Source organism: Vidua chalybeata, chromosome Z, assembly GCF_026979565.1.
Source record: "Vidua chalybeata isolate OUT-0048 chromosome Z, bVidCha1 merged haplotype, whole genome shotgun sequence".
Lineage (NCBI taxonomy): Eukaryota > Metazoa > Chordata > Aves > Passeriformes > Viduidae > Vidua > Vidua chalybeata.
This window is the reverse complement of record NC_071570.1, coordinates 16,329,928-16,356,251: the sequence shown is the minus strand read 5'-3', so window position 1 is coordinate 16,356,251 and position 26,324 is coordinate 16,329,928. Positions and strand designations below refer to the sequence as shown.

Below are 26,324 nucleotides of genomic sequence, written 5' to 3'. Positions count from 1 at the left end.
GCAAAACCTAAAACATCTCTTCTCTCCCCACTTCCTGCTTGGGAATTAGGACCAGGAGTACTGAAGTTTCATAAGAGGAAAGATGGTTTTCTTACCAAGTATTTTATAGTTCATTTTTTCCCTCCTTGCTGCAGTTACCCAGTTGAAGCTGGGAAATAAATTTGCAAATTCCCATTTCACTGGCTTTTTCTAGCAGTGAAGAAGCTAAAATGTTGTTCTCTCTCTCTCTCCCCTACACCTATCCAAAAATCTTCCTCCTCTTCTGTGTTTTAGATTGACTATATTGGGATTTAGAAGACTGCGGCACATCTTCCTGTTAGGTGCTTTGCAGCAGAGTTTTGCCAAACCTCAATATCTTCTTGTATTGTCAGATTTCAGTATTTTGAGAGCCAGGTGTCACAACAGCCAGTCATTTTAAAGATTGCAGGCACATCTTATAAGTGGTCCATTTTTGAAAGACAGAGAGAAATGTAAGCATATTCTATCACTTTTGATCCGGGTCAATGCTTTCCAGCACAGAAGAGAGAATACAGAACTTTGCCTGCATCTGAACTATAAAAGTAAGCATTTTATGGTGAGGAGATCCACTGTGGGACTCTCTACATGTTCCATGGCATGCCATACCACCTTATAGAAAAGAGTCTGTCTGCAGGTGGTGACAAGTATGGTAAAGGTTTTATAGTTAAAAGTGTTGTTACCATTCTTGTAATATATGGTAGAAACAACCTGTCAAAAGTTTTAAGTGATGGGCAAATATTCTCTTTGCTGTTTTGCTCATTATGTGAAAAGAAAACAAAGACACATAAATGCACAACTTGCCCAGAACAGTATGGAAATATGTTAAGAGGTGTCCTTAAGTAAAGTTCCAGGTCTCAAGTGTCAATTTTGAGTGTCAATTTTGTTCCTTCTCTTATGTACGAATCAATTAATGTAGCTCCGTACTTGATGGTAACTCGGTTCTTTTTGTCAACAGGAATGTGCATGGTTTAGTAAAAGCTATTTGCAAGTTAATACAAATTCAAGCTGTTCAGCTGGAAAAAGATGGAGAAAAGTCTGATTGGAGTCTTTATGGAATCAGGTTAGTTTTACATTCCTTTATTTAGAAACAATAATAACTTTCTGTCTGATTTCCAGGAAAAAAAAAAAAGAAGATTAAGTTAATACTGGATTTTGATCTTACTCTTTTTTGTGTATTTTGCTTTGTTCACACTGTACATGTAATGAAGTGCTGGCATAGGTTGCCCGCAGAGATTGTGGAATCTCTGTCCTTAGAAATAACAGAACCTGACTGGATGTGATAATGGGTAGCCTTTACTAGCTGACTTCTTGAGCATGTGGGTTGGACTGGTTGATCTGTGTAGGTCCCTTTCAACCTAAATGATGATTTGGTTCTGTGGTTTTTGAGGTTTCTTTTTTGGTTTAAAGTTTTAAGAAGTTTTAATACAAGGATAAGATTGCCACCATAAACTCGAAAGGGACAATGGCAGTGGGGCAATGGGAGACAAGACAGGGGGAGAAAACAAGTACTAGTACTTATTCAAATACTGGATTATTTCTGGTATTTCTTTTAATAAGTATTTTATTTTAAAGCTCTGAATCACTTCCTTTTCACTTGTTTTTCCTGCTTTGTTCTTATTATAAAAGTCAAGTTCCCGAATGTCTTTGCTGTTAAGGTGATTGATATGTAAAAATAAAATACTTAAAGATGCATGTAGAGATACTTATCTAAAGCTTCTTACCATGCAATAGCAGACTTTGAAGAGGACATCCTAGTGACTTCATCCATCTCTTGAGAAACCATGACATTAAAAGCCTCTGGAGAACAGAAAAGCTTGGTAGATGTCATGAATGCTTTTCAAGTTACTTTTTATGCAGTTAAGAGGTATCATTGTAGGAGGCTGTAGCTATAATTGCTTAAGGATCTAAAATGCATTGAGAGACAGGAATCACGTCTTTAATTGAGTGAAATGAAATAGTGCGGAAACTGAAGCAGGCTTATTGGTGGGCTGGATGTGTTTGCATTCCTGAAATCCTTCATGTGGCTATATCAGTTCTCTTTACAAAATCCCTGCTTGTATAGAGCAGTTTTAAATGAAAAGGTAAGTAACGAAGACGGAATTCTTTTGGAACCTTTTTTAAAAGTTTCTGGTAGAAGAAACTAAGTTAAAGGAATTTAATTCTGGCTTCATATGAAAAAGAGGGTGGTAGGATGTGTCTAGAATAAAGAAAGAATAAAGAAATAGTCTCAGCCCAATAGAACAAAGAAAAGTTATTACATTTTTTCACACTCACTAAAAGAGAAGTTACTGATAACATACATGAAGGTGAAATTTGGTAATTCAGAATGGTATAAAGTAAAGTAGTAGAGAATTAAAATAAGAAGCAGACTTTTATTTAGCCAATATGGTTTTTGTTTTCCCTTTTGGTTACAGTTAACTTTAATAAAGAGAAATGATTGCTTGACATAGGGTCAGAGCCCTGAGATTTTGAAACCTGACTTCTGGTTTTTAGTGTACAGAACAACCTCTCTATTCATTGTTATATACAGTTTTTGTAGTTGTGCTCCATGAAATGCCATTAAAACCTGACTTTTTGTAAGGAATTGAAGAATGTATACAGTAGCTCACCAACAATAATCTCCCATTACAGTGTTCATATATTATGCTGTCAACTGTGCAAAAGTATTCCATATGGAAATGATCAATGAAGAATCAAAATGCAATAGTACTTTCTCAAATTGTTTGCTATTGTCACCAGTATTACAGGATAATAAATAAATAAATATGGTTTAGGCCAATGTTAATTCTGGACAATAGAATTCGTTTTATAATACAGCTTCTTGGGATGACATAATATCATGATCAGTTCCTGAAAAGAAATGGAAGAAAATGAATGTGTTGCAGATTTGTGCATTTTTTTAATATAGTATTTTCCTGGGATGGAGTTAGCTTTCTCCAGAGCAGCCATCTGCAGCCAGAACAGTGTTGGCCACTGCTGACCAGTGCTATCCCTCCAGCCCATTGCCATCCCTCAAAGGGCCAATGAGGGAGGAGTGGTCTAGACTTCGGGAGGGGACATAGCCAGGATAACTTACCCAATCTAACAAAAGGGATATTTCATATTGTATGACACTGTGCTCAGGAGTAAAAGCTGAAAGGAAGGAGCTAGGAGTGGATTTATTGTTAAGGTCTTTGTCTTCCAAAGCAACTGCTACGCATACTGAAGCCCTACTGCACAGAAAGTGGTTACACATTGCCTGCTGATGGAAATTAAAGAATATTTTTTTTCCCTTGCTTTCTTTTCTGGTCTTTGCTTTTCTTTAGTAAACTTAAACTTTAGTAAACCTTTATCTTGACCTGGGAAGGGCTCCTGTTAGCATTCTCAGTGCAGGTGGTTTATGATATGTATAAAAAATTGAATATGATTTTTTAATGAAAAAGCCTTTTTTATTAGCCTTTATTAGCCTTTTATTAGCCTTTTTTTTATGAACTAGTATTTTATGATACTATTAATGATTTGCCATGCATTATTTTACTGTTTTAAAGTTATAGAGAACTGCTACTTTTTTGAATTCAAGATTCAGAGCAGGTAGCAAAATACTTTAAAAATGTATATGTGATGGAATAAAGTGCTGTTCCTGAAAGAACCAGCTTTCTGAAAGGGCCAGGGTCACATCTAATACACAGAAAGGTATGTTGACTGCAGACATTGTTTCCTTATACAGAAAAAGAAGTCTGTCACTGAATTTGTCCTTTAAATCAGATTGGAGCTCACTTTTGTTCAGAGATGCAACAAAAAAGTTCAGATGACCTAAAAGTTAAAAATAATGTATGTTTTATTGTTAGCTCTCACGAAGATTTATCTTTGTTTGCCTGGACATTTCCATATTATGAGTGGGTAACCGTTATGTTTGCTTGTGTGTTTTGCTTTATCCTGAACCCACTAGCAGTAATTTAGGGTAGTGGTGCTGTAATGTCATTTAAAGATGCATGTTTTACAGTGCTATTCTAGCAATTCTTAAGATGTTGTTGACAATAAATTGCATCTACGCACCCCAGTTTTCTTGCTGCTAATAGCATTATCAAATGGAACATTCTTGGTTTGCAGTTCTTAGTGCTTTATTATTAATAATTGTATTAATAATATTTTGTATGTATTATAAATACAATATAATATTATAATATATTATAATATAATTTATTGTAAAGCTTAGCTGATTTATTTAATAATCCAGTTCAGTGCAGTTTGACCAGTTTCAGAACATACAACATCTGTAATAAAAGGTTTGCTTTTTTTTCCTAAATAGTAAGCCATTTTAATTTGAAACTTGATGTGTCAGGTGCTGACTTTAGGATGGTTCCCTTAGCTTTGGTGTCATTGCAGCATTTAAACGATGACTGGAGACATATTCTCTTGATTAGGAAAGGTGGTTAATTTTTAAAATATGACAAAGTTATTGAAATAAGAAGCTGCTATAACCCTATATGTCTTTACAAGTAATATGTACTTTCAAGGTCCTGGCATTGCATGTGGGCAGTATTAGCTTACTGTCTGATAAGGATCCAGTCTGATGTTGCTGGATTCAGGTGCTAGACAAGCAACAACTTTTTAGCCTCTTTGGAAAGCTGCAATGAAACAGTAACCTTAGCTTTTCTAGTCTTTGTGCACAGACTGTAAAAGGCGCTAACTTCAGTAAAATATTTACAGGATCTAGGAAGGTGGACATATGAAGAACATTAAGCTGACAAATTTTTGAGACATGAATGTGAGAAGTGACAGGCTTCTAGCTCCAAATATGAGGGCCAGATCTGTAATATGCGTCGTTTGTGTTCTTAGTAGATGGCATCTGTTTTCTGAACATATTTCAAGAAGCCCATAGCATCAGCCAGCTTTCTGAAAGAACTTTTGTCTTCAGATTATTTATTTCCCTGTAAAGAAAAACACTTTTTCAGAGGAAAAATTATTTGACGAGCAGAGTGGGAACCAGTATAAAAAAAAAAAACAAACCTGTGTTTTTAGCTGTGTTGTAACCATATAGCGAAGAAAACAAGAGTCATTAGGTATGTAAATACTCTTCAAACATCTTTCATAGTTTGATGGGCCTTTAAATCAGCTGATGGCTATGTAATTCTTTGATCTTTTATCTTCACAACCAGTCAGTTGCCTAGGACTCAAAAAATGTTAACATTGAGAATGTAAAAAAAACTTTTAGTTTAAGAATATGTCTACTAGATGGTGTTTTTTCATAAACAGTGTTTTGCTAGGCATAGCATAACTCTAAAAAATCCTGATTACAGTAGGTAAGTATTACCTCTTTAGTTTAGTTAAGGAAAGCCTTAATGTACCATCACATTATGCATTTCAAATTTGCCAGGTAGTAGGGAAAATTAGATTTTTATTCTTTTATGGTGTTCTTTCAGATGTCACTCACTTCAGTTGTAGCTGGGTTGGTTCAGTGCTGCTTAAGATGAAGCCATTTTTGTATTGCAGTGTTACTGGATATGAGTGTGTCTCAGTGAATATTGTCTTCTCTAATAAAAAGACCGTTGGAAATTCTGGCTTTTTGCTCCTCAGAAGTTTTAAAAATAATGGTAGTAAGTGAAATACCATTGTAAATCCTTCCTAAAAGGCATATCTGACTGTCACTTGTAGTGTCTGAAACTGAGGCAGTGTCTCTGGAGATACAAGACTTCAAGGGATGGCTCTGAAATCATCCTGCTCTGTAGGTAAAACTCCTTTAAGGTCTCACTGGTGTGTAGCACAGATTTGTTGGACCTGTGAGCTCGATAGATGGTTAACCAAATTGAAGGTAGTGGCTTGCAGCAGATTTATGCTGCCTTTCTCTGTTTGCCTTTCAACTTACAGCATAGAATGGTTTGAGTTGAAAGGGTCCCTAAAGATCACCTAGTTGCAGCACCCCAGTCCCCAGACAGAGGCACCTTCCACTAGACCATGTTGCTCAAAGGCTCATCCAGTCTGTCTTTGACCTGGAGGGATGGGGCATCCAGAACTCTGGGCAATAAGTTACTCTAGTTAAATGACTTTGGTTTTGTTTCTGACAGAACAGGTTACGTGCTTCAGGCTTCCCATCTTCCCAGGTTTTCCTCCACCTGGAAGAAATTTTAATCTGTTTCAGAAGTTTTGAGAAAATATCCTCTTTTGACAGTGTAGCAATCCTAGCAAAGCTGGTAAAGGGAGTTGGTAAAAGGAAGAAGTTAAACTGGCTATTTCTACAGCCACGCTTATTAGATAGTTGTTTTGCATACTTCCTTTCTGTGTTATAAATAAAAATGTGATTTCTTTGTCTTTCAGGAGCACTCCTCATCCATTAATCACTGTTCTAGAAAACAGACCTGATTGCTGGCCAGTTCTACTACAGCAGATAACGGTATTTTTCCATCAGTGTCCAGAGAGGTAAGTGAATGAAAAATTTCAAAAAGCCTAGCAAATGTAGACAGAATGAAATGAATCGTATCACTGTAACTGTTTTGTTGAAGGCAAACAAGCTGTAAGAATTCTGTCTTTTGTGAAAGATACTTGTAAAATGTAATTATACCATTTCACAAATTAAAATAGTATAAATTATAATTATTAAATAATTAAATACTAGTATAATCAATTAAAAATCAATTTCTTAGCTTTTTATCAACTATGTAGATAAATTTTGCATGGGTATAGAATAACTGGTGCAAAACTGATAGCATATTTGATTTTTTTTTAAATATGCAATTTGGCTTATCAGCTTTGTAAAATTTTTGACTGCTTAGTCATTAATAGTGAATACAATACAGCTGTAACTTATCTATACAAAATGATGGGACGATGAAGGAAAAGTTAAGATGATTAAATCAGACAGAAAGGATGAAGTCTTGAAAAACAATGCATCTTTCTGATTAAAAAAGATAGAAAAAAATCAGTGGCACAGCCTTATTATAAAGCACTGTTAAAATGACCAAATACTCAACAGCCAACAATCTCAGCCTTTCCTTCATGCTTACCGCTAAGGAACTTGTCCAATAAAGTTTCAGCATAAGATAACAAATCTGTAGCATCCTCAAAGAGAACTGTTTTCAGTTATTTCACACCTATATGTATGCTTTTCAGATTTAAAAAAATCACTTTTTTCCTGTTTTCTGAAAGACTAATAACAGAGTAATAGTGCAGAGAAATTGACTTCTCTGTTCTCTTGCTCTTTGTGAATAAACAAGTTAATTAATCTCTTAAATTTATGGTGGGCTTAGATGATCAACAGTAAGACTTTCAAGCAAAAGTATGTTTTGCTCAATTTAATTGATTACAGTGTTTTTCAAATGCTGTTAATTCTTTCACTCAGCTGCTAAATCTCAGACTCACATAGAGTCCCCTCAGGTTTATAAATGATGGAGTGAACAGTGGATTTTTTGCTGGTGGCTTCTTTTGAATTAAAACAGGAGTTTTTCTTAGTGCAAAAGGAAAGTATGTGATGTTCCTCTTGGTGCTCTTTGTTCAAGGTTTCTGTGGGTAAAGTGCTAGACTGAGAATATGGAATCACAGAATAATTTAGGTTTGGAAATGCCCTTAGAACATGGAGTCCAGCCATTAACTTAATGCTATCAAGTCCCCCACTAAACAGTGTCCCTAAGCATGATGTAAACAAGCTATGCTGATGGAGACCTATTACTGAATTCTTTCTACAGTTTTGCAGAAAGTTTTCTGTAGAAACTTGTTTAAAACAGAGGTTTGATTTCCTGTTGATGTAGGATGGTAGGAAGGCTCTGCAGAGGGATTTGGGTAGACTGGATCTATGGGCTGAGGCCAGTGGTATGAAGTATAGCAAGGTTCAACCCCAAATGCTGGGTCCTGCACTGTGGTCACAATTCCATGGAGTGCTGCACGCTGAGGGAAGAGTGGCTGGAAAATTGCACAAAGGAAAAGGACCTGAGGTTGGTTGACAGAATCTGAACATAAGCCAGTGTGTGCCCATGTGGCCAAGAAAGCCAATAGCATCCTGGCCTGGATCAGAAATAGTGTAGCCAGCAGGTACGGGACTAGCAAAGTGCCCATGCACTTGGCACTAATGTACTTGGCTCTGGTGAGGCTGTGCTTCAAACCCTTTATCCAGTTCTGGGCCCTGCATGACAAGAAGGACATAGAGGTGCTGGAGCAAGTCCAGAGTAGGGCAATGGAGCTGGTGAAGGGTCTGGAGCACAGATCTGATGAGGAGCAGCTGGAGATGTTTAGCCCAGAGGAAAGGAGACTGAAGGGTGACTTTATTGCTCTCTTTCTGAAAGGAGATTGAAACCAGGTGGGTGTCATCCTGTTCTCCCAAGTAACAAGTGACAGGATGAGAGTAAATAGGCTCAAGTTGCATCAAGGGAGGTTTAGATTGGCTATTAGGAAAAATTTCATCATGGGCTTGTCAAGCATTGTAACAGTCTGCCCAGGGAAGTGGTCGAGTCACCATCACTGGAAGTATTCAAAAAGATCTGTAAATGTGGCACTTGACATGGTTTAGCAGTGGGCATGGCAGTGCTGGTTGGACTTGACCCTAAACAATTCTATTATTCTATATTTGATACTGTATTGGCCATCAGCTTTATTTGATTGTTTTAGTAATGTCAAAGACAGCTTGTATTCCAAACATGGTCAAGCCAAAAGATTTGTTCTGTGATAATATTTTACTGGGAAGCCATGTTGATTAAAACAGTGCCTGTTTCGCTTAATTGTATTAAGACCATTCTGCAAAAACTGATAAGTAAAAGATGGCTCCTTTTTACTGAAATTATGTTTTATGTGTTTTTAAAAGATATTTCTGAGTAGTCTTATCCAAATACTTCTTCAGAATGGCACATTAGTCTATTACGACATTTAGCAAGGAAAATCACTTTCTTGAATTGATGAGGAAGAAAAGAATAAAATTAGGAGTGTTGTAACCTGCAGATCCATATTGAGTCTTTTAAAAATTGCACTTTGAGGTATGGTTATGCTATTGGGTGTCATGACAGTACTTAGTTATGGTAAGTCCAAGTTTTTTTTGTGAGATTTAGTAATGTCCTTCTTAGTAATGTCTTAGTATTGACCTTTCTGTTAACTGGGTCCTGTGAATTTTTGCAGGAAATGTCACATTACTTGGGTTTCCTTGTTGTTATGCTTTCAATAGAAAGCATTCATGGCAAACTTATTTCTTGAACTGCAGGGCAGAGGGTTCATGTATTCGCATAATGGCTTCATTTCTAAGATACCTGTATTGTGAACCATCCCAGTTACGGGAATATGCTGAACTGCGAATGGGTTTACTAAAGATCTTACTGCAGCCTCATGGGCCAAAGCACTTAGAAGCACCCTCCATGTTGGAATGTGGGATTCTTCAACTTATGTGTGATTTGATTCCACACTTGCAGGTACAGTTGTTGCCTGACCCTACCTTTTACAAACAGATATTATCAAAAACAGAGATGGTATTATTATTATTGTCTTTCAAGTGTGCAAATATAGTATTCTTTTCCATTTTTTGCAGATGCAATTTGTTGATAATATATAAATCTAACAAACTGTCTCTTTCTGGTAGAAGACAAAACTTTATTTGTTCAAATCTGATACACCTGTTAAGATAGGAATTGAAATATGTTTACCATAATTACTTCCATCTAGTTGCCTCAGTAAACATACAGTAAACTTAGAAAGACGGTCATGAGAAAATTTTGTTAACTAGCAAGATATTTGTCAAAGCCATACAGTTTTAACTTAAAGTGGATAATATTAAAATTAAACAAACTATATGAGAAGCATGATCTAAGTACTTCTAGATATTCCTTTCTCTCTCTATAACAGAGTGATTAGTGGGTCTGAACACAAAATTTAGTCATTCTGGAATATACTGGAGGTTTGAATGTTTTTTTAAGTTGCACAGTGATATGTGATAGGAGCTAGGATTTAATCTCATAGTCCCCTTCGGTTACAGGCCTATGATGTTGGTTAAACTTAAAAGCTCTGCTTTTCCACATGCTTTCCTGTGATACCAGTTAAGCTTGCTTCTTTCTTTTCTTTCTTTTCTTTCTTTTCTTTCTTTTCTTTCTTTTCTTTCTTTTCTTTCTTTTCTTTCTTTTCTTTCTTTTCTTTCTTTTCTTTCTTTTCTTTCTTTTCTTTCTTTTCTTTCTTTTCTTTCTTTTCTTTCTTTTCTTTCTTTTCTTTCTTTTCTTTCTTTTCTTTCTTTTCTTTCTTTTCTTTCTTTTCTTTCTTTTCTTTTCTTTCTCTCTCTCTTTCTCTCTTTCTCCTTCCTTCTGCAACTTCCAAACTTCCTTCCACAACTTCCAAACTTCCTTCCTTCCAAACTTCCTTCCTATCCATCCATCCATCTATCTATCTATCTATCTATCTATCTATCTATCTATCTATCTATCTATCTATCTATCTATCTATCTTTTTCCTTCTTCTTTTGATATTAGGACAAAGCTTCAGATGTATTCAGCCAATCATGAGGTGCTTTGTCCTTATTGCTATGGCAAGAGAGTTCATTAATATCAATAATGTAAAGCTAAGTAGGCTTCTTATAGGGATATTTAGTTGCATCTTTCTGCTGTGGCATTTTGCTAGAAAATTCTTCTTTGTACTCACAGCTATTTTTCACAGTCTTTTGGAAAACATATAGCTTCTGTTATACATGTTTATGTGGGTTCAGGTCTATTCCTTGTGATGATGGGTACATGCTGACCTTTTCTAGTCACAGAGAGATTTCTGATTTTGTCTCAATTTTACCCGAGCTTCAGTATAACATTGTGTCTTGAAAGTATGACCAAGCTTCAGACTTGAAAACATTTAGCTATAAAAATGGCACTGAATAAAACTTACAAAATTAGTTATGAACCATTCTTTCCTTCATACATGTTGGCATTTCTTTTTTTTAAACAAGAAATCAGTCACATATTTTTTAATTTGTATTAATACTTGAACATTTTTTCTGCCTGAGATAGAGCTTCCACAATGGAAGGTACTTCTTTCAAGAAGCCTGTTTGATGGACTGTTTTATAACCTGTCAATTCCTTCCTCTTCTTTCTCTGAACCTCAAGTTGTTCTTATCCTTTCATTTTAGCATAGCTTAATTTAATCCTCTGTGTAATATAAATGCTGGAATGTTTTTCTGTCATTTTTTCTGACAGTGTCAAGGAAGCTGTCAGAACTACAGCTCTTCACTTGTAGACTTTTCTGCTGATCAATTCAGTGACATGAGATTTCTGATTAGAGCAGATTATTTATAGAACAAAAAGGGAATAAAAATCAGGGTGCTATGCTTAATGCTGGTTCCAGAGTTTGGATTGGAACAGTGCATTTTTCTGGAAGAAGAATTTTCAAGAACAGAAAACACTATTATCCAACACATGGGGACTTTCTGTGGACAATCTGCTTCTTGAAACCTCTTTAGCAGGCATTCAAATATGGAAATACTGCTATTGGGTATCACACTTCAGCTTGTAGTTTTTCTGATAGTTAGATTGCATGGTGTTCTAGAATCAAATAACACCACTGCCTTTCTCTTTTGATACAAGTGTTAAAATCTGGTTATTTTATAAAGGAAGTAATGTAGAGCCAGATGTTTCTGTTATAAGAATATTTACCTGCTTAATGAAATCCCCACTCACTTTTTTGTGTTGTTATGTTAGCCCCAAGAGCTGAATTAATTGCTGTTGCTTTTGAGTTAAAGGGATTTTTCTCAACAGCTACCAAGAAATATTTTAATTCTTTCACATGCTTCTCATTTTGCTTCAAAATATCAAATAGCAGTTCATAAGTTGTTTTTTTCAGGGAAGTTGAATAACGGATTCCTGGCATTAGTTTATACAGATGTTTCTTCAAAGATTTGGTACTATATGCAATAGAAACATAGCAGAAGTAATAGAACTAATTCTAAGTTCTGCATACATCAGGAAGGGCAACTAAATCATCATATGTTTTGGCTTTGTTTTGTTTTAACCACTTCTCTGCAGCTTAAAGACTTACTGCAAGTTACAGAAGCTTTGTTTTTCCTGCAAGAGCTGTTCCTCAGCCTACTACGCTATCCTTTGTTTTGGGAAGTCCAGTTATCCCAGCTTAGTCTGCAACTGTTATGCTTCTGTGAACTGTGTTTAAATGTGACAGGAGAATGCTCATCTTTGATCTCCCTAATAGAGGACAACTTTGAGCTCCTAAAAGAGGTAAGAGTATATGGTAAAAATGTAAAATAGTTTTATTAAATTTAAAGATTCTCATGTTTAAGGCAGTAGAGACACTAATACATGACATTTACCTGCTGGTGACCATTTCAAAAGTTTCTAATTTTTTTTCCCTGGTTGAATACCTTCAGTAGGTAAAAACTTGGCTGGTTCTGTATATATCAATTAATCTTTTAGCATGAAAATTTATGTAAAGCAAGTTACAACAGTTTGGACAAAGTAACTAAATGTTCTAATTACTTAGATAAAATGCTATTTTCATTTATTCTTCATTGCTCTGTAACTGCATGTGCACTTACTATGATTCATTAAGATAATCTTGCAAAGTTTTGGTAGTTTCCTGTTTGTTCTGTTTATGGCCACTGAGAAACAGAGGAGACTTGGAACTTTTTTCTTTTTTCCTCGTAGGTATTTCCAGTGGACCAGTATATAATTGGGCTAGCACTTCTACTGCTGCAAACTCCAGAAAGTCAGCAAAAGTCTGTCTTGAGTCTAGGTAAAGTTCTTCTCATGAAAGAGGAATCCACACTCTTAAAACTGTGTCTTTGCTTCTTCATATTTATGAAATAAGCACAGCATTCCCCTGGAGTTGGATTGAGTTGTGAAACGAGATTTCTTTATAAAGCAGAATTTTTCCTGAACTTTAAATCTAATGGCAGTAAAAATAATTTTTCATACTACACTGACTTTTTCCATCGATGTTGCTGTATTTTAAGTTCCCTGCTGGATTGGAGCCTATTGGTTTCATTTTTGAGCCAACAGGATATTCTTAGCTGATGTTCATGCATCCTGAGTGGTTTTTTATTGCAGGTATTGAGAGCAGGCGTGACAATAATGGCAGTGTTTAGCCGTGCTTTTGACTCAGCAGTTTTGATTAGTGTAGTTATTCCAGTAAAAACAAAGGTCTGTGCTCCATTTCATTTTTGTATTTTTTGCTGCCATCAGGTACTTTGCTATTAAGAACAGAAATCTGTGTGTCTCTAAATGAAAAACAGCAAAAAATTGTTTTACTCTTTATATACAGTCCATACAGTACTGTACATGTACAGTAAATCTGGGGACCTTTACTTTGCTCAAATGAAGTGTTTCCTAGAAAAGCCTTTGTCATGCCTAAGGGTACCAATGTTCATTCCTTTTTTTCCTCCTTGACCTTTGTTTTTCCTAATCTTCTTTTAAATAGCCTACAAGCTCCTTTCATGTTCAGAAACCCAGGACATCTCATCCACAGCCCTTACTTTGGTGATGCCTGTGCTACAGATCTTATCTTCTACAACAGTTGGAGACTGCTTATCAGGGGATGTTTCTGGAACTACTAGGCAGCAGCTGGCTGTAAATCTTTTGGGAATATTAAAGGAGAAAGGTGTGAAGGATAAACAGGAATCGGTAAAGTGATAGAGTTTCTTTCCTTTTTTGGGGGCACATAGGGGAGGCATTTAAATTTTTTTCTGTATGAAGCCTAGCTGCTTGGGAAAGACTCTGCATGTGTGAACTTCTTTGTGTGATACATTTGATGGGAACACTTGAAAATATGTATAGTCTATAAAACTAGAGCAGTAGTGAAATGAAAGTTTGTTTCTTTGCTGGATATTGGTTTTATTTAGCAAATGAGATTTTTTTACTTTAAGAGACCATATAGATTGAAGAATTCACCTGTATTATTAAGCAAGTAACAGGACCTAGCAGAAATCAAGGTTATGTATATTTACTCTGTTTCTTTCAAACTTGTTTATTCTCTGCATCTCTTTTTTCTTAGTGCTGTATGTGACAGTTATGTACCATTCTTTCTACCTTGGCTGAAGAGAGTTACAGAGCACTTAAGTGTCAATTAGCAAATTTTGTCTCATTTACCTGAATTTTTTATATGTTCTGTTGGGGTTTTTTGGGTTTTAGTTATTTACTTATGTCCCTCTTCCCTGCCATCCATTCATTTATCTGCACTGTTCCATGAACAGGTGACAGCAAATCTCTTTAATCAAGTTGTGTCCAGCAGTGGGGTAGCTAAGCTCCCTTATTGCTTTACACCTCTGTTTTCTGTAGAGAGGGTGTGATGTGACAAGTTGGAGCCAGATGTAGTGACAGTTCTGAGTCCAGCTGATTCTCCTTGACCTGGAATCCTCCACCTACTTCATCTTCTAGTTCTTCAAATCTGAAAAAGCAAGCCCATTTGTGCTCCTCATAGAAAAAAAACCACTTTTTTTAAAATTCACAAAATCTTACCCTTCATAGTCTGCTCTGAAAGAATAGACAGCGGGATGACAGTGGTTACAGTTAATTTCCTTCTAGTAGGACTTTCTGGGTGCCAGCCTGTACAGATGCCAGTGGAGTTTTGTTTTCAGTGAAATATTTTCGTTGCATGTCAGTCCTCTATGCTCTGTGTCACTCACACGCATTTTGTTTTCTGTTGTGTTTTAGAAACTATTTTGATGTCTTGTCATAAGACTACTGTGTTATTGTAGAACAAGATTACAGTGCATTGTGTTACACTGGCTTCCTGTAACAGGACTTGGTTGTACTAATTGTGGTATTCTCTTTGCTTCAGAAAAGCATGTGAAAGTTTTTCTGTTAAGGGCTTAAATAATTTTTGATTACTGACTTTTTCTGTTAGCCATGTTACAATGGAAAACAATTGTCTTTGCTGAGAATTCCCTAACAGTTTCTTCACTTGTGTCTCCCTAATTCATGCAGAGTTCATAGCAAGTAGCTTGGCAGATCTTTGATAATTAATGGTTCTCAATGCAAATGGGGAAACAATCATTTTGCCTGATGATTATTTGTAATAATTATGCCGATAACCTTTGGTTCTCAACTAAAAGATTAAAAAATGTAGACTCTCTTTAATGGTCCCATAATAACAGTCAATGTGTGTTGTAGGATCAGATCAGTGCTAAGAGAATAAAATCTTGATAGAATTAGACTTGCTTCATATTGGAAATAGACAAGAAAAGAGGTAGTAAAAAGAAAGCAAATACTATATCCCCAGTGAAGAAGCTTTGAGCAAGTGTATATAAGAGCAAACATGGTTAAGTTATGGTATATTTTAATAGAATCACAGAACAGCCCAGGCTGCAAGATCATCTGGTCTAGCTTTTCATAGGAAAGGGACCCTAGATAAGATTAGTATCCTATGCAATCATATGTTGATAACATCCAGTGATGGGGACTATACCATGTCCCTGGAGAGGTTGTTCCAGTGAATGTGTTTTCACTATCAAAAATGTCTTGCTTGTAATGTTATCCCTCACCTTTTCCCAGGCATCTTGTATCCATTGCCCTTTGTATTCTCCATTCTGTGGCTCTTTGTGAAGGGAGAGCTTCTGTTCTCTTAATAACTGCCCTTCAAGTACTGGAAAATAATGACATCCCCCTTGAGCCTTCACTTTGTCTTGAGTCTTCACTTGTTTTCACTTCAGGGTGAAAAGACCTGACTCATGGCACTCTTTGACCCCTCTTCAGTCCGTCCACATCTGTTATAGGGGCCTGAACTGGACACACTACCCCATGTGCAGTGTGACAAGTGCTGGTAAAGTGGGATGGCCACATCTCTCTCTGTTGGCAGTGCCCCATGGATGCAGCTCAGGATCCACTTTGCCTCAGTAGCTCCAGCAGTGCACTGCTGACCTGGTGTCTGTGTGTTGTCCACTGACACCCCCGGGCTCCTCTTGGCAAGGCTGTTCCACAGCTCATGGGTCCTAGCCTGGCCAGGCTCTTTGGTTTTGTGCTCCCAGGTGCAGGACTCTGCACTTCCCTTGGTTGAACTTTACACAGTTCTTGTGGCCCAGTCTTCCAGCCTGTTCATATCTCTGCAAGGTGGCTCTCCCTGCTGATGTGTCACCCCAAATTGACATCAATTCAGTGACACAGCAAAGGTGGTGAGGGTGCTTTTGGTCCCACTGTCCAGATCACTCATGGAGATGTTACAACGTGGAGCCCAGTACTGATCCCTGGGGGGCCCCACTTTGGACACGCTGCCAGCCTCAGTAAAACATGTTGATCAGGAGAAAAGGCATTATTGAGCATTATCAGTAACTTTTTTCCTGTCCTGTCTAGTAATGGGCCTATGTCTTCCCCGGGCTTCTGCTTAGTTGCTTATGTATCTGATCAGCCATTTCTTCTTTTGGATATCACTGGCCAATTCCAGTTCCAGCTGAATCCTGACCTTCATATGTGCCACCCTGCTAATCCTAGCAAGGATCTTGTAGTCTCCAGTGAGTATTTGGCCACCTTTCCATTAAGGGTGTGCTTCTTTTTTTGCTTTTAACAGCACTCAAACTTTACATGTCCTTTAATGGCCTTTTTTTTTTTTAATTTTGCATTGATGGTAGTGGGGAATATTTCTACGCTCCATGCCATGATTTGGAAGTTAGGATGGGGCTAGGCCTTCACGTATACTTTGCCATTGAGGGATTTTATATGTGTATGTATATGTGTATATGTGTGTGTGTATGTGTAGGTATGTAGACACACAACCCCCTTTATGTATTTGTGTTAATAGACTGAAATTTTGTACTTAACTCGCTTGACTAGAGTGCAGCAATAAAATAAAGTTGTGATCATAGCCTCCCAATAAAGAGAGAAGTGAGGGAGTACAATTACATAGCAAAACCTTTTGGGAATGTAATGTGGAATGGGAAATACTAATATAATATTTCAGACTCTACCAATTTTAGCAGCTTTTCTCAGGCACTTAAAAAAATATAAAAAACAAAAAAAATGGGAACACCTCTACTGAAGACACAAAAAATCCTCACAAACAAACAAAGAGAAACTTTGTTTCTCTCCTCCCAAAGAGCAGAAAACTGTTCATAGTCTGCTCTTGATTTCAAGATGATTTTATCTTCTACTGGCAGGCAAGTAAACAGTACATTTTATGGGTCCTGGAACTCTTACTAGACCTCTGTATGTCCTTGGATAAAGTTTAAATACCTTTTTCAATAAATGGAATTATCATAGCTGTACCCAGAAGAGATTTTTGGCTCCAAGTGATTTTGCTAGCCAGAGGAGATAGCACTTCAGATTGCTGATTTTTCACATGCAATAGTTGTAATGTGTAAGTAATGGAATGAGCTAATTTCAATGTAATTTTTAAAAAGTTATCTAAAATTCAAGGGCATTCTACCTTCCATTTGCAAAAATAAATTTACATTGAATCAAACATTGTGATTAAAATGAAATTCTGCAATTTTAATTAGAACAGCTTTTACCACTCAAAGTCTTTTTTTTCCCCTGGTTATTAAAGCCGAGTGGGCCCATGCCTTTTGTATTCTGAATTCCACTTTCAGTGTTCATTTGGAGATCTCTTCTCAAATACTTTCTTCACCTTATCTTTATATAAATGTCCTTCACCTGATTACTGCCTGCTAACTACTTTCTTGATAATGTAAAGATATTTTCTAAGGAAGCAAATAATTCGTGGGAAGGAGATGTCATGTCTTGTATTAAGCTTTCCTGTTTTAATGAAAAACTTTGAACTTTATTTTAAAATATATTTTTATTTAAAATACATTTTATTTTTTAAAATTTATTTAAAATATTTAAAATATATTTTAAAATATTTTATCCTTAAAATATAAAGGAGCTTTAAAATATATTACCCTTACATAAAAATCCAACTTAAAATAACTCCTTGTTTGTATTTTACAACTTTCCTGCTGCTAAATCTTTTGTGACTGCAACTGCTACTGAAAAGGTTATATTTCCGTTAGAAGAAATCTATGGAGGAGTGGGGGAAGATGTTGGAAAATCCTTTTAACTTCAGCACAATAGTATATTATCCCTATATTCCTGATTAATGCCTATTTCCTACCCTACAGTACTTAGTGCAAATGCCAGAGTTAGTGTGGCCTTGTCTTAACTCCCTATGAGTGTGATTAATAAGTCGTGTTCCACTAATACTTCCTTATTTATTTGTGTTAGTGATTAATATGTACAAGTTGATATCTTGGCTTTGAGAACAAGGGTTGTGTGTCAGACCAAAGAATGATGAGCGAAATACATAATGACTTGATGACATATTTGTCAAGGAGAAAAGATTCACCAGAAGATCAGGAACCATATCCAAACAAGTCCATGGAAATAGTTAACATATAGATGTATTCAAAAATTGAATGTATATGTATTTGTTTCAGAAATATAACCCAGTCTGTTAGGTTACTGAGCATGAATGCTTTGAGGAGAATTCCCTATGCCTCCAGGAATGCAATTAAAGGAATGTCAGCTTTCTAACCTAACAAATTGGATTGAGAGTTTTACTTCCCTGTTTTCAGTGACACAACTGTAGAACATTTTGTTCTGAGAAGCAAAACATTTCTTAAACAAAAAATGTAAAGTCAGGTTAACTTAAACCTGTCATATTAAGTACTATTAAGAGTTAAGACAGTTTTTAAAAATAATATAGATGATAGTTGAAATTCTGGGATTGTCCTGTCATTGTCAGAAACATGAGTTTTTTACATACTTGAGAATTACAATGCCCATTTTAGTGGGCAACTAGCACTGCAGCTACCATCAAGAACAGGAGTGATGGATGTTAGACAAAATGGGAACTTTTGAGCAGGGAATTATTAACCCATTGCAACATCTGTAGTGCAAGAATTCATATAAAAGATTTTGAAAAAATGTATCACAGTGTATTATTTATATTTATTGCATCGGGACCATAAAAATGTTTTGGATGTCATGACTTCATGGTATTTTATTTGTTTGAGACTTTGATTTGTTTCACTTGTTCTCAGGTGCCCTGCAAACTCCTTTGCCCCATAACCAACTCTTATAGTTCACTGTATACAACCTGGAAGATCATGGAGCTCATGAAGGAGAAGTCTGCAGTTACTAAGTGGTTATCTTCAGTGAAGTCACTGCTACCTGTTAGTACTCAAGTACCTGCCCATGTTTTTCTTTTGTTGGGTTATCTACTGATCCAAGAAAATGGAGATAGTCTTCGTGATGTACTCCAGGCTACAACAGAAATAGCCAAGGCTGATTATTCTCAGGTAAAGATTTATTTTTAGTGGTTTGGGATTTTTTTCAGGAGTTGTTTTGGATTTTGCAGTCTGAGAGGGGCAAGTCTGCCACAGCTTCATGATGCTAGGTCCAGCAAGTGACTTAGGAAGGAGACTGGCTTATTTGTTGGTATTATCCAGGAAGCATGAAAATACAACATGAGGAAGCTGAAAAGGAGCTACAAAATAATTTCTAACTTCTGATGACCTTATGAATTATTCTCTATGTTCTTTTATGGTTACTAGAAGACTACCAAGTCCCTTGTGACTTTTGTCCCTTGTGTACCTTTATTCTTGTTTTTTAGAAATATGTGCATATTCTTTGTCTACTTTAGTACTGAATTCAAGCTAGAATTATACAGGATGCATAAATTTACCTCCGTAATCTGGAAAGATGAAGGGGGTTATCTGGAAAGAGCAACATAATGCAAGAAGGCATTGTACAGTGTTACTAGAGGACAGTACAGAACAACTATAACTTACTTGTAAAATAGGCAAGAGAAGTGTTGATTCAGCTTCAATTTATGCTATAGCAGATGGGCTTTATTTTCTTTGGGGTTTTTAATTGCTTTCTTCTCAAAGAGTTTGCATGTTCTACAACACGAGAGTTTGACTGTATTATTTAAGTACATATTGGAAATCTGGTAGCATAAAAATCTTACCTCCAGGAAAACCGAAATCCTTTAAGAAGCAGGTTAGAAGTAGAATGATTTTGCCAGAAAATAATACTTTTTACTTCCTACAAGCCATTTAAACTTCTTGAGAGGAAGGCTCAATGACAAGGGAAAGAATGTAAAATTTAAGGTAATGAAAACTGTGATTGACTATGACAATGTGATCCTAAGCCAGGAGTCAGAAATGAGTCTTCCAGATGCATTTCCTCATGTAACTGAGACAGGTTTTTGAGGGAAGACACTGACGCTAAGCTTAAGGAAACTTATAGATGCTTTGTTGACTTACTTTTATTTTTTTCAAAGTAGTTTTTAAAACTTCAGTTTCTCACTTAAGTAGAAAGCACCTAACTATGCTCAAAGGTCAGGAGTAAGCAGAATGAATTGTACTTCTGTGTAAAAGCAAAGCTGAGCTGATGTAGAAGCACCTGGGTATCTCTTCTTTAACTTAGTTTTTTCTTGAAAATGTTTCTGTAAGTCAGTTTTCAAAACTATTAGGAGTGGTACACCTCAACTATGAGTAGTTTGACATGTCTACTAAATAGTTTGTAACCAGGGATCCAGGTCCCAGTCCTTGTAAATTACTTATTCTCTAGGAAAAAGGTAAGACATACATCTGCCTTGTTGTGGGAACATTTCTCTGACTTCTGATCCAAGCTGCTGCAATTAAGGCAGGTTTCTTCTTGTGCCTAGCTAGCTGTGTAAAAATTACTAAGATAACTCCAGATGCTCTAGGAGTGGCTTTCAGGTTTTGTGGACTATCTCTAACCTGCTTTGTTGCATTGGGTCTTTGAGTTAGATGATGAATCAGTGGCATATTACGGGAAAGGGAGAAATAATGCTTTGTTTATTAACTATTTGATATAGTTGTTCAAAATGCAGTTTAACAATGATAGAAGAAAAGCAATAACTTGCTGAAAAAATACCACTGAAGTAATCTGGTACCTGAACAGATGGCCTGAAGCCTGACTGTAGGGAATTACTGTTATGAATTTAATTGGATTAATATAAAATAGCTCCACTGACTTTAAATGAACAGGTTTAGAGACAAATCAAAGAGCAAGTCAGCAGAATTACAGAAGCTTTAGACAGATACAGGGAGAGTGATTTAACCTGAAGCTATTCATGCTTAGCATTATGTGAGTGGATTTTTCTGCTTTGTTTATTCTTATTTTAAGCCAGAGGTTTTGTTCACCAATACAATGAACAAAAGTAAGACTAATGGACGTATCTTGTTGAGCTAACTATGGTGGTCAGACTACCTTAGAGTTAAGAAACCTTCCGTAGAATTAAGGACCTTCATGAAAAAGTCCTCCCTGACACTGGGAAGCATGGCTTATGTCCAAAGGCAATGAGAAGATGAAGTTCAAACTTCATAATATTTTTTGTTTCCCCACTGATCAGCAGAAGTCCATGTGAATTAGAAACTATTGCAAAAATGCAGAATTCAACCTGATTTGTTGATACTTTCTTACTGGTTCACATTTTGTCAGCTGATAAGACATGGAGATGGAGGGCTTTTAGTTTTTAAAATGACTGTGGGCTTTAAAATACTTTTCTGCAAAATATGTAATGTAATCAGATATCTTTGTAGTAGTATCATATAAAGCAGTCAGTATAACTGGTAATATAGCAGATGTTCTGCTGAGTAATATTTGAAAATTTGGCATGGGAAAAATAGTGTGCTTCACTGGGGTGATGTTTCTGTTCCTAGTCCTCAGTTAAGTGCAACCAAGGACACCATATTCTTGAGTTAGCAACATTTAATGCATTTCTATAATTTAAAAGATGTATTTTACTCCAAAATATTTTAATGTTTTGAAATTTGAACTTACTGTCTGGCTTGTTTGGACTTGGCATCATCACCTGGCATCTGTCTTGTTTCTGACAAGTTACTTTAGTTCTGAGTCTGCTTAATGGCTCCACGGAGACTATTACAGTGCAGCACTGCACTGAAAGATTATCACGTTGCTTCTTGTAGGTTCATTGCTCTCTCTAAGGTAGAAGAATTACTGTAGAATTGTCTCATCTTTCTCTTGTAATAACAGTACAGTGAGAGAAAGCATTGAAGCTCCTGCATGGAGGATATAACTGATTACTTTAATAAATTCAGTCAGCAGTGTGATGGCAACTAACACTAACATACTGATGGCAGAGTTATACTTCAGAAATTGCTATGTTTGGTTCTGTGTTTTATTCAGTTCCACAGAAATAAATGGTGCTTTATAAAATATGGTGGAAGTAAGTGGTTGGAATGTAAGTTAAGAAAGTGAAAAACCCATCATAACAAACTTGTTAGACATTTTGAGTCTTCAGTTCCTTCTTTAGGGTACTTTCTGAAGGATGCAGTGGAAAGTGCTGTGCAGCATAGTAGTCAGAAGTCTGTTCTGAAGAAGAAGGAAGTCAGAAGACAGGTATGGAAAGAAGAAAACAAAAAGTGTCTGTTAAGCCCAGTCTTATTTTTAGACAGTCACATCTATATCAACTTGAATCTGTTCCTTTGGTGTGAGTGGCACTTCAACACTCAGTTTAAAGCCAGATATTTGTAACAGGTATATTCTGAATTCTTTGAATCATGTCCAAATCAAAGTAAACATGGGCTAGAAGTTTACTAGCTACTACTTCAGCACTTAAAGTTGCAGAAGTTAAATGAATAAAGGGTAAAATTAAGAAGTGTCTACTTTGGAGCCACTGTGAATTACCTGTACTCCAGCAAAGTATATAAAAATGCTGAGATGTCATGGTGAAGGTCATAGCATAAAAAGAATTGTGTGCTGGGTTTTTTTGTTATTGGCTGTTTGGTTTTTTTTGTGATCTAGACAGTCACAGAATTTTGCTGCTAGAGAAATTCTATTACTCTGTTGTTCACAAAGGGGCACTATCGTTGTAGCTGTGGATATTGAATTGAAAAGCCACAGGTGATTCCTGTGCAAAATCTAGTTGAAGAATTGTGTTTCAAAACAAAATGGAGTCAGAAAGAGAGATTGCTTTCACGTGTATTCCAACTCTTCACAGAGTTCACCAACTGTAGCTCCTGTTTTCACACTGAATGTTGTTTTTATAAGGAGTACATTACCTAAACTGGTGGAGCACTTTAAAAACATCACTAGGTTTAATTATTATACCATAATTGCTCTTGCAAACATTGTTCTGGTTATGCTTTATTTTTGTTTCTTTTTTTTCCCCTTACCCTCTCCATGAAGGGAGGCTACGGAATGTTTCTCTACATGTATCTCTTCTTTCCCCACTGAGTAAAAACCTTTTTATGATGCAAGGTAATGATTTTAGCTGAAGCATTTTGGAGTAGTGGTTCTGGACTTCCCCTGTGGAAGAAAGCCCAGAAAAATTTTCTAAAGGCTGAGGAATGAAGAGTTACATGGGCTTTTAGGCTTCCTGAAGTAAAATCTCTGCACAGGCAGCAGAGATACATGAAGAACTTAATTGGTCTTTCTAATTGGATGAATTGTCTTGTGCAGAAATTGTTATTACACTCTGTGAAACCCTTGCTGTGCTGTAAAGAGAAGAAATTAGATCATCTGACTAAGGTCAGTGGTGGATATAGCACAAGATCTATTACTGTTATTTGAGGATTGTGAGTCTATAGAGGACATGCATTCTTTATGGTCTTTCAACTGCTGGAATGGACTGTTTTAGTGGTAAATGACAACTTCTGGGACGTTCATCTGAAGATGCATTATTTTATCTTCTTTGAGGTTTGGGAGTGCATTAATACCCAAAAACGTAAAATACATTTTTATTCATATAGAAAACATGTTTAAGGACATATTGAACTAAATTTGTCTTGTTCAGGTGGTGCCTGATGCTTTATTTTGTTAGATTCATTATGCAAACTTTAGTGAGTAGCAGTAGGGAAAGAATCATGTCATAGTCCTAGTTTGTGAACAGACTCTTCATGATGCTAACTTATTGATTAGGATCCTGTTAGCGTACATGAAACTTTAGAAAACCTAGCTTGTGTTTTCTAAAAAGTGCTTGTCATTTTTGAGAGAAATTTATTTTATAGTTTTATAAAGAGAAACTTAGCTACATTTGTGCACTTATCTGAAAAACTTGTTCCTTCATTTGTCTGAACTGCCCAGTAGTTTTGTCTTGTTCATTGAAGCAAGAAATGCCAGAGTACTGTATGCTTTCAGAAATCTTCCCATTTCACTGTCTTGCCTACTGGACAACTAGGTTGATGGTTGATCTGCCAAAATTCAGCCCAGAAATGGAACCTGCTCTTCTCTCCTAGCATGTGCTTTTTGAAAAAGAACAGTTGTCCTGTTGCTCAGAAAAAGAAGTCATGGCAGAGAATGCTTCTCAGGTGTATTTATTAAATAATATAATTTTGTTTCACATGTTGAGTTTTATTTTAAAAGGGAAGATTGTTGAGAAATCTCAGCATTATTTTTATGATGCAAATTAGTTTTAAAACCAAAAAAACATTATGTCAAAACCCTCTCCAGATTCCTAAAGGCAGTCTTGACTTAACTTCTGCATCCTCTGGCACCAGTGTTGACAGGCAGCATGCCTCCCATTCTGAAGTTGGTTCCTGTTGCTATTGGGTAAGAAATGATACAGACTCACCAGAAGGCTGGTTTGCACAGCAGCCACTTCCATATGAAAATTCTCTCTTTTTATAGACTGTTCTGATACATATAGACCAGATTGGTCAATCAGTCAATACATTTCACCTGATTGGCAATTAACAAAAACACCTTTCTTATGAATCATCTTTGAGAAAAGCAGGAAAACAGAGAGTAGGAAAAACACCACTTGCAGGTTGTTTACAATAACAAACTATCATCATTTCTCTATAACTCTCTCGAGTCTCACAAGCCGGCCATGAGAAAACTTACCTGGTTTTCTTACTCTCTGACCAGGCTGTTACATCCACAGGTTCCTACCTACTGGGAGTTAGCGAATTGTCATATCAATTTTGTGGAGCTGTTACGCCCTTGATGAAGATGTAGTATAAATTTAATATTGAAATTAATCCCAGCATTCTTTTGTCCATTATATGAGGCAGATGGAGAGAGGAGTAGCTTTGCTGTACCTCTTTTTTGGTGTTTTTCCTAATCTTACAGTTGAAATATACGGGACAAAACAAACAGACTGTAAAGGATAATACTTTTAAAGAAGTTTTTAACTGTCTTTACAGTAGCACATGCATAAACATTTCCTAAGAGTTTTGTAAATCAAACTTAGGATCTGTTTACTAGATAGTAGTGTAAAAGCAATTCTAGAGCTTTGATTTAATATATGTTTACCGTACAATAAACTTCATAACAATGATGAAGGCTGGGCTTAAGCAGAATGACTTTAGAGGGTTTGAATGCTATTATAACTAAGGATTATGAATATCTTTTTTTTTTATATCATTTGGTCTCACTGCTGATGTGTAGTCCAGTGTCGCTACAACTGAGAAAAATTAAGGAAGTAGTCTATTGACTAGAGAACTAGCTTGAGATGAAAGTGAGTTGCCCAAGAACCTGCCTCTGGCAAGAGAAAGGGGTAATATGGGAAGAGATGGGAAGTAAGCAACTTAGGTAAGGATATTGGTCATTATAATGACATATCTGTCTGTCTTATATAACCTATTTGCCCAGCACAGTGTTTATCAGGGATGGATATGATTTAAAGAATTGACAAAATCCTCTTATCCTCTGAGCTGAGAGCCTTCCAGTTATTCTGCTGCATATGAAACTTTCTGGATAATTTTATTAGAAGACATTTCTTCCCTATTAACATGTTAACAGTTGTATAAAAAGCTTATGTATCAGTGAATCAGTGGAGGAGCATGTGTGACCTCCCTGAGAATTTTGAAACTTAACATGGTGATGCAGGTTGCTGTGTTAGGGTTAATGATTACCTCTACCCCAAAGATATCCCATGCCCACTGCTTACTCATCACCTGCAGTTTACCTTGTATCATTCAAAGATTTAGGTAACAATAAGTCAGGTGATATGTTTTTTTCTTGATACTTAAGGTACAACAGGTGCCCAGAAAAAAACCTGCTTTCCTCTATCAGGTTCCCTATATTCAAGGAGAATTTTTGTCTACCTGTCTTATTTGTGCAACCTTCCCATTACCTAAGGCTTGATTTAACCAAAACAAGTTCTTGCTTGAAGGATGTTGACCCTTGAGCACTCAAGTCTTATTTTGGGTTCTCTTTAATCAGGAAGTTAACTTTAGTTTTCTTCCTGTACATAATTTTCTCTCAGACACTGTTGTTTTCTCTTTAGCATGAGTAAAGCAGGGAAATACAACTGCACAGACTAGCTTAAACAAATAATTATAGTTAGGGAGTAGAAAGAAAAGGTTGGGCAGCAAATTAAATCTCATGCTTTGAGTGCAGGTTTCACCTTCCTGTGTTTCAATGTTAATGCAGACATTAACATTTAATTTTATTGCTGAATTTTACCTGGGAGCAGAATTTACATTAATCAATTCTGCCATGTGCTAGAGA

General features: G+C 36.2%; 1 protein-coding gene across 3 annotated transcripts in view; it reads left to right on the top strand.

The window, feature by feature from the left end:
• The window catches only part of FOCAD (focadhesin), a 94,071-nt gene that overhangs the window by 13,309 nt on the left and 54,438 nt on the right, over window positions 1-26,324 (top strand). For all 3 annotated transcript variants that reach the window (XM_053931609.1, XM_053931608.1, XM_053931610.1), the window contains exons 6-12: window positions 974-1,078; window positions 6,313-6,414; window positions 9,176-9,380; window positions 11,961-12,167; window positions 12,594-12,681; window positions 13,366-13,568; window positions 18,917-19,174. In XM_053931609.1, the coding sequence (XP_053787584.1) occupies window positions 974-1,078; window positions 6,313-6,414; window positions 9,176-9,380; window positions 11,961-12,167; window positions 12,594-12,681; window positions 13,366-13,568; window positions 18,917-19,174 (1,168 nt within the window). The remainder of the gene's footprint in view (window positions 1-973; window positions 1,079-6,312; window positions 6,415-9,175; window positions 9,381-11,960; window positions 12,168-12,593; window positions 12,682-13,365; window positions 13,569-18,916; window positions 19,175-26,324) is intronic.